General features: G+C 49.3%; 1 protein-coding gene across 4 annotated transcripts in view; it reads left to right on the forward strand.

Moving 5' to 3' along the window:
• Positions 1–1,850: 1,850 nt before the first annotated feature.
• Positions 1,851–12,027, forward strand: part of DHX34 (DExH-box helicase 34) — a 31,996-nt gene continuing 21,819 nt past the window's right edge. For 3 of the 4 annotated variants that reach the window (XM_033844197.2, XM_033844201.2, XM_033844202.2), the window contains exons 1-4: positions 1,851–1,954; positions 4,732–5,714; positions 8,140–8,451; positions 9,854–10,108. In XM_033844197.2, the coding sequence (XP_033700088.1) occupies positions 5,010–5,714; positions 8,140–8,451; positions 9,854–10,108 (1,272 nt within the window). In that variant the 5' untranslated portion in view covers positions 1,851–1,954; positions 4,732–5,009. Of the gene's footprint in view, positions 1,955–3,224; positions 3,248–4,731; positions 5,715–8,139; positions 8,452–9,853; positions 10,109–12,027 lie in introns of those variants that run through there. The other variant, XM_033844198.2, reaches the window with a different exon arrangement.

The raw sequence follows: 12,027 nt of genomic DNA on the forward strand, positions 1-12,027 counted from the left end.
TTGTTCTCAAGTTTGTTCCTTTGTTTTTGTTTATTGTTAGCATGGATATATCGAGTTCCTTAGGTTTCCAAAGAACCAAATCTTAATAGTTTTTCCAAGAACTAGTTTCAAGTTTGCTACTCAATCTCAGTGTTGGTAGTTTGTGATTTTCTTCCTATTTTCCTTTTTTTAAAAAAAATTGTAGTTCTCTTTTGTACATTTTAAGCAGATGTTAGTCAATTTCTTCCTCTTCTTCTTTTGATAATGACACAAGAATTGGCCTACGTTCAAACTGTTTCCCAAGGGTTTGATAGTTACATGCAACTTCCCACTTGACATCCCAACTCAATGTACAGTAAATAACTCAATATGCTCGCAATGGAACTCTGGATTTTCTCTCTCGGCCATCCTCCTGCATCTTCCCCATCTCGGTTGATGGCAACTCTGTATTTCCAGGAGCTCAGGCCAAGAACTTTGGGGTCATCCTTGCCGTCTCTCTCTCACATTCCATGGTCAATCTGGCAGCCAATCCTGCAGATTCTATCTTAAAATATCCATCTTCTCTGCTAACGTCCTGGTCCAGCCACCTATTGCTTCCTCTCTGGTCCCCTTTTCTCATCTTGATTCCCTATAGTCTGTTCCCCACATGGGAGCCAGAGGATTCTGTTAAAATCTAAGTCATATGGAACTCTGCCCATGGAGCCCATCTCACTCAGATTGACAGCCAAAGTCCTCACTTTGGTGTGTACGATCTATCCTCTTCCTCTCTCCCTACTATTCCCCGATCCTTCATCCAGTCACACAAACCTGCTTGCTGGCCCTTGAACCCTCCAAGTTTGTGGTCATCTCAGTCTTGGCCTCTGGGGCTTCCTCTACCTAGAACGTCCCCGCCCAGGGATCCCCATGGCTTGCAGCCCCACTATTTTCAGCTCTCTGCTCAAATGCTACTTTCTGGGAGATGTCTTCTCTGACTGTCACTGGGCCAAAGAGCATCACTCCTTGCCCCTTCCCTGCTTTGTTTTTCTCCATAGAGGATGCAGTTCTTCTTGACAGTCTATTTATTTTAATCTATGTGTCTGTCTCCCCCACCAAACTACGAGCTCCTTTGTTTTGTTCATTTCTGTATCCTCAGTGCCTATAACTGATTCCAGAAATGAAGGCTGTACCTCCTTAACTGCAAAGTTATCCAAAGGTACGAGGAGAATGACAGGAAGGATATAAAAATAAAAATGAAAGATCTAACATTTATGAAGTGCCTATATGTACAGTAGTGAAAAAAGTTTATGTACCTTATGTATACTTTTGCATTTATTTTTCCCAACAACCTTGAAAAGTAGGTATTATCCTCGTGTTATAAATAGGGAAACAGGCTCAGGGCTGCAATGACTGGCCCATCTAGGACTAAAGAGGACTGACTTTTCTCGTTCATTTAGTCATTCATTCAACAAACACTTAACGGCTATCTAATCCCTGTGGTCGTCGCTGGAAAACATAGGACGTCTAAGACAGAAAGCTGGGAAGTTGAGTTGTATTATTCATTAGTGAGTTGATAGGGTGAATTATACATTGATAGAATTATGTATTAATAATTATGAATCATAATAAATAAATAACGGGACTGTTTTAATAGTGTCTGGGCTCCGGCCAGCTTCCTAGCTCGGCTAAAACCCCAGCGTCCGGGCGATGCCCAGATGCAAGTTCTAGCGCAACGTAGAGCAAGTCTCCACCGTCACGCCCCCACCGAACCCCTAGAGGGCGCAGCGTCACCCGAGGCTCCGCCCTAAGTAAGGCGGGGCCTGAGCGTGCTGTACGCAGGCGCAGAGTGAGTCTTGGGCGCTCGCAGCTGCTCACTGGTTCGAGTCTGCAGTGGGGCGGGGCTGGGCTGTGAGGATGGCGTGCGCAGGCGCAGGACCTGTTTCGGGAGCGTGGGGGACCCTGCGGACCGGAAGTTGAGGCGTTCGCGGTGGCGAACGAGGTGAGGGGGTGGGGCGGCTGCGCAGGGTGGTGGCGGCGGCGGCCGGAGTCCGATCGGGTCCGGGAACGTCTTGGGAGCGAGCTGAGGGGGGAGGGAAATCCCGAGATGAGGTAGTGTGTTGGAGGAGGCCGAGCAGCCGGGAGACACAGACCGGGGTGGAGCCTGAGCGTTCCTGAGAGAACCTGAGGGTCAGAGAGCCTGAAAGAAATGGAGGCACGGAAGGAAGCTTCGAGAAACTGAGGGACCGAGAGACAGGGAGGTTGAGAGAGGAGGGAAGCCGAAAACTGGAGAGATCGAGGGCAAGAGGCTGATGGGTCCTACCGAGAGAGGCTTAGAGGGAGTACGAGAGAAATGCGATCGCACCGGGAACTTGGGAAATGGAGGGAAACGTAGAAAGATGAGAGTGGAAACTAAGGTTGCGAGAAAAGTGTGTATATGTGTGTATGATGTATATGTATGCATATAAATATATATGAGTGATTTAGAATAGTACCTGATACATGCGTCAGCCCTAAGTAAATGTTAGCTATTGTTAAAGCTTCAGACAACTGAGTGACAAAATTTTAGGGAGAAATGGAGAGAGATGAGAGAGTCACGATGGAGGAAGAGCGTGATGGAGAGAGACGAAAACGGAGAGTCGGAAAAAAAAAATTCAAACAGAAAATGAGACAGTCGGATGGAAAACTGAAGTAGAGTGGCGTCGAATGGAGGAAGACAGCTGGAGAGAAAATCAGACTAAAGAACAGAATCCGAATGGGAGAGCATTAGATAAATGAAAAGACATGGGACCAGGCAAGGAAAGGGAAGAGAGATGAGGATGGTGAGCAGGATGGACCAAAAAAGACAAGAGACCTGAAGATGGAGAGCCAGACAGGAGAGAAATAGGGAAGCGGAGAAAACCTCTAAAAGCCTTAAGCCTAGGAAATACAGGCCAAGAGACCAAGAGATGGTCCGAGACACAGTTACAGAGAAACTAGTAGATCCAGGAAGTCGAAAAGGTAGTCTTAAGAGAATGGATTCCTTGAGGGTCATGAGGGTGCTCTCATTCCGGCCCACATGCAAGGACAGGCAGGCAGCAGTCTGGGAGGAACGCTCTCCTCCATCTAATTGTCCTTGTCTTCTGAGAAACACTGGCTCAGCATCCCAGCAGTCTTTCAAGGCCTTTTCCTTCCCTTCTAGAACAGGAATTCCTTCTGAAGGCGCTGAGGCATCACGCAGCCCAGGTGTTTACCAGGAAGTGATGTGCACTCCCCACACATCCCCACGCATGGCTACTGCTCCTGTGGGAAACAGGTCTGCCAGTTCACAAGTTCTTCAGCTGAAACCCTCACCTGGCTCTAATAACCCCCAGGGTTGGTCTGGGTCCCTCTGAGGCTACAGAGGTGGAACCTCAGAACTCTTCTGTGATGGCCCTCAGAGACTGAAGGCAGAGTAGGTGAAAGCATTGCTAATGAACCAGGGTGAATTGTGGCCATTTGAGTGTCATTTTTTTTCCAGGTTGTATGCCTGTGGTTCCTCTCACTGGACTTGTATGCCAGTTACCCGTTTAGCTTCTCTGTGCCAGGCTAGGCAATAAACATTGCAGTGTTTTGAGATGGGTATTGCCCCCATTTTATAGATGAAGAAAACCTCAAAGGGTTTAATTTGCCAGTGGTCACACATCTGATAAAGCTGCTATTCAAACCCAGATCTGTTTGACCATGAAGTCTTTACCGTGGAAGTCTCGGGACCCTTTTAAGATCATAAACTCTTTGAAGAATCTGAGTGATAGGCTTCGCTCCAGAAAATTGCACATACGCGGGGATGTGCTTTGTTAGTTAGGACTTACGCAGCTAAGAGTCAGAAACCAAACCTTAAGAAAAAGACATTTTCTTGTGTAGCCATGAAGTGGAGGGTTGGTGGGAACTAAGCCTCAGGCATTGAATGATGTTGCCAAGCTTCTCCCCGTCCCTCTTCCACTTCTCTCCTTGTAGTTGCTCGGTGACCATCCTTGTGTGTGCCTCACTGTGCCCACGTGCAGCCTTTTCTGTGGGATAGATTTCTAGGAAAGACTATTTAAGAGCTACTACAAACAACTCCCTGTTTATATTGTCCTTGCTTAGCCACAGTAAATAAGCTTTTGTCTCCTAATAACATAGTGTAAATTCCAGGGAAAGGCCCTGATTGGACCTCCCCGGCCCATGTGTCCACTCTTCAGACCAGTCACTGGTTAAAGGGGGAGTAGGGTACTGTGATTGGCCAGGCCTTTGTCACTTGCCCAACCAGTAGGAATTCTCTTCACTTAAAGGCAGTGGGAACCATGTGGATTCCAGGAAGGGCTGCTCTCCAAAGGAAAGTGCATAGGTTTTTCTGAAAAAAAAAAAAAGAAAAAAAGAATTGCCGGGCAGGCAAAAACAAAACATACATAATGCAACACTTGCAAAACTGTGCACTTGATTTCAAAGGGTTCCCAGGAGCCCTGAAACTCAGTGGACCACAACTCTCTCATGTTATCACCTCTCAGGACCACGTTCTGCTGTTGACTGGCCACATGACCTACATTCCTTCAGGTCAAACATTCCCTCCTCCGGGGATCCTTCCCTGACTCCCAAGCACAGTCAAGGAAGGCTCTCGCAACCCCCTGGGCTTCCTTTATCACAGCCTCCATCTCGGGATCTCGGTGTGGTCCTATTCATTGCTGTCCCTCCCCCCATCCCAGTGCTTGCAAAACAGCAGGCTCTCAATAAGTGTTTCTAAAAATGAATGAATGTCTTCTGTTCTCTCCCGCAAACATTCAGGGCCCGAGATCCCAGCATGAACTTGTGTCCATCCCAGAGATCACCACAGGAGTCATGAGGTGCCCTGTGTGTCACCAGCTTGACCCAGGCTGCAGGGCATTTACTCTACCAGCACCTGCCGTGATCCTATCGCACCCCTGAGGAGGAAATTAGCTTTTTGAAGACAAAGTGCTCCCTTATTGCAGGCACTGGCCTCTCACTGCAGGAGGTGGGGAATATCTGGTCTAGGTGATCAGAACTGAGGCCAGTTTTGTGACAACACTGGGATTAGCCACGGCATGCCGCCTCCCAGAACATGGGAGGGCAGGGGTCCCCGAGACCGACCCCCGGCTCCCAGTCAGGAAGAGGACCCGGAGAAATGGGACTGGAATTGTCCAGAGACGCGTCGCCTCTTCGAGGACGCCTTCTTCGGTGATGAGGATTATATCCGGCAGGGTTCTGAGGAGTGCCAGAAATTCTGGACCTTCTTTGAACGCTTGCAGAGATTCCAGAATCTCAAGACCACCAGGAAGGAGGAGAAAGACTCTAGGCATCCCAAGCACAGCATCCCGGCACTGGCCGACCTACCTCGCGCTTATGACCCACGCTACCGCATCAACCTCTCCGTCCTTGGCCCCGACGCTCGGCGCTCTCGGGGGCTAGGCAGGCGCCTGGCCCCGGAGAGAGTGTCTGAGTTCCGCCAAGCCCTGCTGCACTACCTGGACTTTGGCCAGAAGCAGGCGTTTGGGCGGCTGGCCAAACTGCAGCGTGAGCGCATGGCACTGCCCATCGCCCAGTATGGGGATCGCATCCTGCAGACGCTGAAGGAGCACCAGGTGGTGGTGGTGGCAGGTGACACGGGCTGTGGCAAGTCCACTCAGGTGCCCCAGTACCTGCTGGCCGCTGGCTTCAGCCACGTGGCATGCACCCAGCCCCGGCGGATCGCCTGCATCTCACTGGCGAAGCGGGTCGGCTTTGAGAGCCTCAGTCAGTATGGCTCACAGGTGAGTGGGACAGAACAGGTTTCCGGTTTTTCCCAGTGACCTCGCGGAATAAGTTGGTTGCCCTATGGCAGCATCGTTACGAAAACCCTTACCCTTTGACCCAGAGATGATTCTTGTAGAAATTTATCTATCGATTGGCCTGGAGATGGTCCAAATGACAAAGGCACTAACATTACCCAATATAGCACCTTAACAGTCAAAAATCGGCAATGCCTCTGTGTTTATCAGTCTTTTTCTAGGCAGTCACAAAAAAAGAATGAGGATGCTTCCTACTAATGAGTTCTAGGGTTCTAATCCTGGCTCGACCACTTAAAAATTTTTGTTTTTGAAGTTATCATACTCTCAACACAGAAGAATGCACGTATCATGCGTATATAACTCTGTGAATTTTCGTAAGTTGACTGCATTTGTGTAACTAGCATTCAGGTAAAAAAGTCAAACTTACCAGCACCCCAGAAACCTCCTCGTTTCGCCTCCCAGTTACTGCCTTGAGGCCTCAAGAGTCATCACTGTTCTTAGGGATAGATCGTTATTTTAGTGCTAGATTATCAGACCTGCGTTAGTGATAGAATATCACAGATTATTTTCTCCTCTTTTTGTTACTTTTTTGAAAATTTATTTATTTATTTATTTGTTTGTTTTGGCTATGCCGGGTCTTAGTTGCAGCACGCGGGATCTTTTAGTTGCAGCATGCGGACTTCTTAGTCACAGCATGCATGCGGGATCTAGTTCCCCGACCAGGGATTGCACTGGGGCCCCCTGCATTGGGAGCGCAGAGTTTTACCCACTGGACCACCAGGGAAGTCCCTCTTTTTCTTACTTTTTATAAATGGAATCAAAAAGTATGTTCTCTTGCTCACTATTACCAGTTATGGCCTCTGTTGCTCAATATTAGTTTTGTGAGACTCACCTATAGTATCATCATGTAGATGTACACCATTCATTCACACTGTTGTATGGTATTCCATTGTGAAGGCACCACAGATATTGGTTCCTTTTACTGTTGATGGGCATTGCGGAGAATTCTAGTTTTAGGCTCTTGTGAATGGTACCACTACGAACATTCTATAACATGCCTTTTGGTGTGTTTTGGTACATATTTCTGTTGGGTATATATCTAATAAGGGTAGGATCACTGGGTCATACCAATACTTGTTATGGTTAATCATTTTCATTTTAGATTTTCCAGTGGGTCTGTAGTGATATCACATTTTAATTTGCATTGTGAGTTTTGTTTTGTTTTGGCTGCGTTGGGTAGTAGTTGTGGCATGCAGGATCTTTGTTGAGGCATGCAGGATCTTTCCTTGTGGCGCACGGGCTTCTCTCTAGTTGTGGCATGCAGGTTTTTCTCTCTCTAGTTGTGGCGAGAGGGCTTAGTTGCCCTGCGGCATGTGGGATCTTAGTTACCCGACCAGGGATCGAACCCGTGTCCCCTGCATTGGAAGGCAGATTCTTTACCCCTGGACCACCAGGGAAGTCCCTGCATTGTGAGTTTTAATTTGTGTTTCCTTGATGACTAAGGACATTGAGTGCCTTTTCATGTATGTATTAGCCATTTGGAGATCCTCTTTTGTGAAGTGTCTGTTCAAGTCTTTTTCCCGTTTCGCTTTTGTGTTTTCTGTGCTTTTGTTCTTGATTTATCTGTCTTTATAGCATCTGGATATGAGGCCTTTGTAGGATTTATGTATTGTAAATCTTGTCTTCTATTCTGTGAGTTTCCTTTCATTTTCTGAATGGTGTCTTTTGATGATGGTGTCTTTTCATTTAAATATAATACAGTCTGTCATTTTCTTTTTACGGTTGCCACCCTTTGGGTTCTGTGTAAGGAATTTTTGCATACTTTAAGGTCATGAAGATGTTCTGTTTTTTTCTAAAAACCTTTACATTTAGGACTGTAATTCATCTGAAATCTATGTGTGTATGATGTGAGGTAGGGGTTAAGATACATTTCCTCTCCATAACACTTTTTAGCGATTTTACTTTGGATGACTCGTGTCTGTTTCTCCATTTCTGAGGTGAGGGTAACACTAGTGCTTATACTGTGTGGCAGTTGTGAGGATGGAGTGAGTTGACATACATAAAGATTTAAAGTAGTTCCTGGTACATAGAAAGGACTCAAAGAAGGGTTAAGCATTACTATTGTAATTAATTAGTATCATACATCAGGCTCTGTGCCAAGTACTTTATGTGCATTAGCACATGTAATTCTCACCGCATCTAGGAGGAAGAAATACGCATCTGTGGGATGCAGTTGCCCAAGTCAACAGCACTAAGTGGCAGAGGTTGCATTTGAACCTAAGCCTGTTGGACTCCAGAGTCTGATGTGGGACATTTGCTCAGATTTTCAATTTGGGGAGGGCGAGGGGCTGTGGCCCAGGCCCAGGTCCTCTCCTGACCACACGTTCCCACTGCCCCCCACTCCCAGGTCGGCTACCAGATCCGTTTTGAGAGCACACGCTCGGCGGCCACCAAGATCGTGTTCCTGACAGTGGGGCTGCTCCTGAGGCAAATCCAGCGGGAGCCCCGCCTGCCGCAGTACCAGGTCCTGATCGTCGATGAAGTCCACGAGCGGCACCTCCACAACGACTTCCTCCTGGGTATCCTCCGGCGCCTGCTGCCCCAGCGACCTGACCTCAAGGTCATCCTCATGTCAGCCACCATCAACATCTCGCTCTTTTCCAGCTACTTCGGCAGTGCCCCCGTGGTACAGGTGCCTGGGAGGCTCTTCCCCATCACGGTCAGTGCCCCCCTCGCCCCTCCCCAGACTTCCCACCTGGTCTCTGGCCACCCTGGACATGTCCCTTCTCTTCTCTTTTTCTCTGTTTCCCATCTCTTTGATTAATGATGTTCTCTCTCTCTCTCTTTTTTAAAGTTGCTGTTTTTGGAGCGTTTACAGTGTGCTGGATAGAGTGCTAAGTGCTTGTTAGAGGAGACCCCAAAATTTAAAGGCTCAAATAACATAGAAATAAATTTTTCTTATATAACCCAAGCCAGCCAGGTGTGGCTGGTCCAGGCTGATGGGCAGCTCTGTTCTACGTGGTCGTTCAGGGACCCAGGCTCCTCTTTTCTCATTGCTCTCCCATCTCACAGGGCAGGGTTTCTAGACTCAGTGCTTTGGACATTTGGGTCTGGGTAATTCTTGCCCTGTGCGTCACAGGGTGATTAGCAGTATCTCAGAAGTGGCAGAGCCAGGACTTGAATCCCACTCACAGACAGACATGTCCCTGTGCCCGATAGCTTCTGTTTGCCCTTCCAGATCTCCTTGTCCCTTCCCCACCTTCCTGTCTTCCCTGGGAGGCACAAACGGACCCCTTTCCCCTCTGCCTTCTGGTTGGCCAGTGGGAAAAGGAGAGTCAGCCCCTCCCCTGAGGTCTCCAGTGACCTGTGACCCTCACCCGAAGTCACAGCTCCTTTTCGAGATGTCTCTCCACACGCGGGCCTCTCACTGTTGTGGCCTCTCCTGTTGCGGAGCACAGGCTCCGGACACACAGGCTCAGCGGCCATGGCTCACGGGCCCAGCCGCTGCCCCGGACCGGGGCACAAACCTGTGTCCCCTGCATCGGCAGGAGGACTCTCAACCACTGCGCCACCAGGGAAGCCCTCCTTTATGGTTTTGATAACCACTACTTCCTCTTGTTTTGGGGCCCAAGAATTGATAAGAGCTCTGAGGTTCCTAGCCCCAGGAGATGCACTGTCCCTTGTGGTTTCTGGGTCTAAATGCCCATCGGTCTGTCTTCTAAGTAACCATTAGAAACAGTGAGGTTACTTTCAGAGAAGTGATTTCTAGTGTTTTAATCCCAACTCCACCCCTTAAAATTTTGTTCTTGTTGGAGTTATACTCCAGATACAAAAGAGTACCCATATCACAAGTGTACAGCTCAATTAATTTTCACAAATTAAATACCTGTATAGAGCCAGCACCCAGATTAAAAAACATGAACATTACCAGCACCCCAGAAACCTTCCAGTTACCTTGATACTTCGACCTTTTATTACATCCTCCTCAGATACCGTCTTTGAGTGTGCTGTCTGCTGCCTGACTGATCTGTGTCTTCTCTGTCAGCCTGTGGCCTCCTCGCCCCATTGCTTGGGAGCTGGAGTGACAAGGTATGCTCCTGCCTGGGGCTGTCTCCTCACAGGTTGTGTACCAGCCGCAGGAGGCCGAGCCGACAACATCCAAGTCGGAGAAGCTGGACCCGCGGCCCTTCCTCAGGGTGCTGGAGGCCATTGACAATAAGTACCCACCCGAGGAGCGGGGTGACCTCTTGGTCTTCCTCAGTGGCATGGCGGAGATCAGCGCCGTGCTCGAGGCCGCCCAGACCTACGCCAGCCACACCCAGCGCTGGGCGGTGCTGCCGCTGCACAGTGCCCTCTCTGTGGCCGACCAGGACAAGGTGGCGCATGCAGCCAGGCCACGTGGGGCAGTTGGGGGTCTGGGGGGGCTGAGGGCAGCTAATGCAGGACAGATATGACCCCACAAGCCAGGGCTGTGGGCTGCAGAGGGGCTGCTCCCATCTTTGAGTTCCTGATGAGGTGGGAGGCATTGGAGCTGAGCTTTGGAGGACAAGGAGGGTTTGTTTTTTTTGTTTTTTGTTTTTTTTTGCGGTACGCGGGCCTCTCACGGTTGTGGCCTCTCCCATTGTGGAGTGCAGGCTCAGCGGCCATGGCTCACGGGCCCAGCCGCTCCGCAGCATGTGGGATCTTCCTGGACCGGGGCACGAACCCGTGTCCCCTGCATTGGCAGGCGGACTGTCAACCACTGCACCACCAGGGAAGCCCTAGACAAGGAGGGTTTTGAGTAGGAGAAGAGGGAGGAAGGCAGTCCAGGTGGGGGGAACCAGCTTGAGCAAAGGCCTGGAGGTGGGAACCTGTGAGTGGGGTGTGGGGAAAGGTGAAGAGACTGCCTGGTTGGAATGGAAGGGTGCTGGGAGAGAGGCCTTTGGGTCACTGTGTTAGTTATTGATTGCCGTATAACAAATTACCCCCAAACCTAGCGGCACGTTTACTGTTACATGCATTATCTCACATAGTTTCTGTAGATCAGAAATCTGGGAGGAGCTTAGCTGGATGGTTCTGGCTCAGGGTCTCTAATGAGGTTGCAGTCAGATGTCAGCTGGGGATGCTCTCATCTGAAGGCTTGACTGGGGCTGGAGGATTATCTTCTCAGATGGAGCTGGCTGTTGGCTGGGGGCCTCTCTAGGGGGCTGTTTGAGTGTCCTCACGATATTGTGGCTGGCTCTTCCCAAGAGACCAAAGTAGAAGCCACAGCATCTTTTATGACCTAGCTTTGGAAATCACAAACCATCATTTCTACAGTATCTCTTAGTGTTTTTTGTTTTTTGTTTTGTTTTTAATTTCCAGATAGTAGATAGTTTTATTTTATTTATTTAATTTTAAATTTATTTGTTTATTTTTGGCTGCATTGGGTCTTCATTGCTGCACACGGGCTTTCTCTAGCTGTGGCGAGTGGGGGCTACTGTTCGTTGCAGTGTGTGGGCTTCTCATTGTGGTGGCTTCTCGTTGTGGAGCATGGGCTGTAGGCACGTGGGCTTCAGTAGCTGTGGCTCGCGGGCTCTAGAGCACAGGCTCAGTAGTTGTGGCGCACAGACTTAGTTGCTTCACGGCATGTGGAATCTTCCTGGACCAGGGCTCGAACCCGTGTCCCCTGCATTGGCAGGTGGTTTCTTAACCACTGCGCCACCAGGGAAGCCCTATCCCTTAGTTTTTTACCCGGTCTGCCCTGTTCAGGGGGAAGGTACTGGGTGAGGGTGTGAATCCTGGGAGTTGAGACTCCCCCAGGCTGTCCTGGAGGCTGACTACCATAGTCACCTCCAGAAGAATCCCTTCAGGTCAGACTTGGTTGTTTAGTGATTAAAGAAACAAGCTTTGAGCACCTCCTTAGTGCTCCCCTTGCTCCAAGGGGCCTCTTTGGGATACAGTGGGAGCTGAGATATGGTTCTTCCCCTCAAGCTGCTGGTCCACTGAGGGGGGATAGACAAGTAATTGACAATCCCACAAGTGGTAGAGGAGAACTCTGGATACTCTGAGAGCAGAGTCTTGGTGGATTCAGGAAAGGCTTTCTGGAGGAAGGGACTCTGTACGTGGAGACCTGAGAAAGCCCCATTCTAGGAAGGGGGTGAGGAGAAGCGTGTCCCAGCTGAAGCGTGTGGAGCACTGGTTTTGTGCTGGGCAGAGTCCTGAGCTCTGTGCACTCCTTGTCTCTAAGCTTCACAGCCGCCCTGTCTGCCAGGTCCTGTTGTCCCCATTCAATAGATACAGAAACTGAGGCGTAGGCACTTATGCAAAGTCACAT

This window comes from Tursiops truncatus, chromosome 19, assembly GCF_011762595.2.
Source record: "Tursiops truncatus isolate mTurTru1 chromosome 19, mTurTru1.mat.Y, whole genome shotgun sequence".
Lineage (NCBI taxonomy): Eukaryota > Metazoa > Chordata > Mammalia > Artiodactyla > Delphinidae > Tursiops > Tursiops truncatus.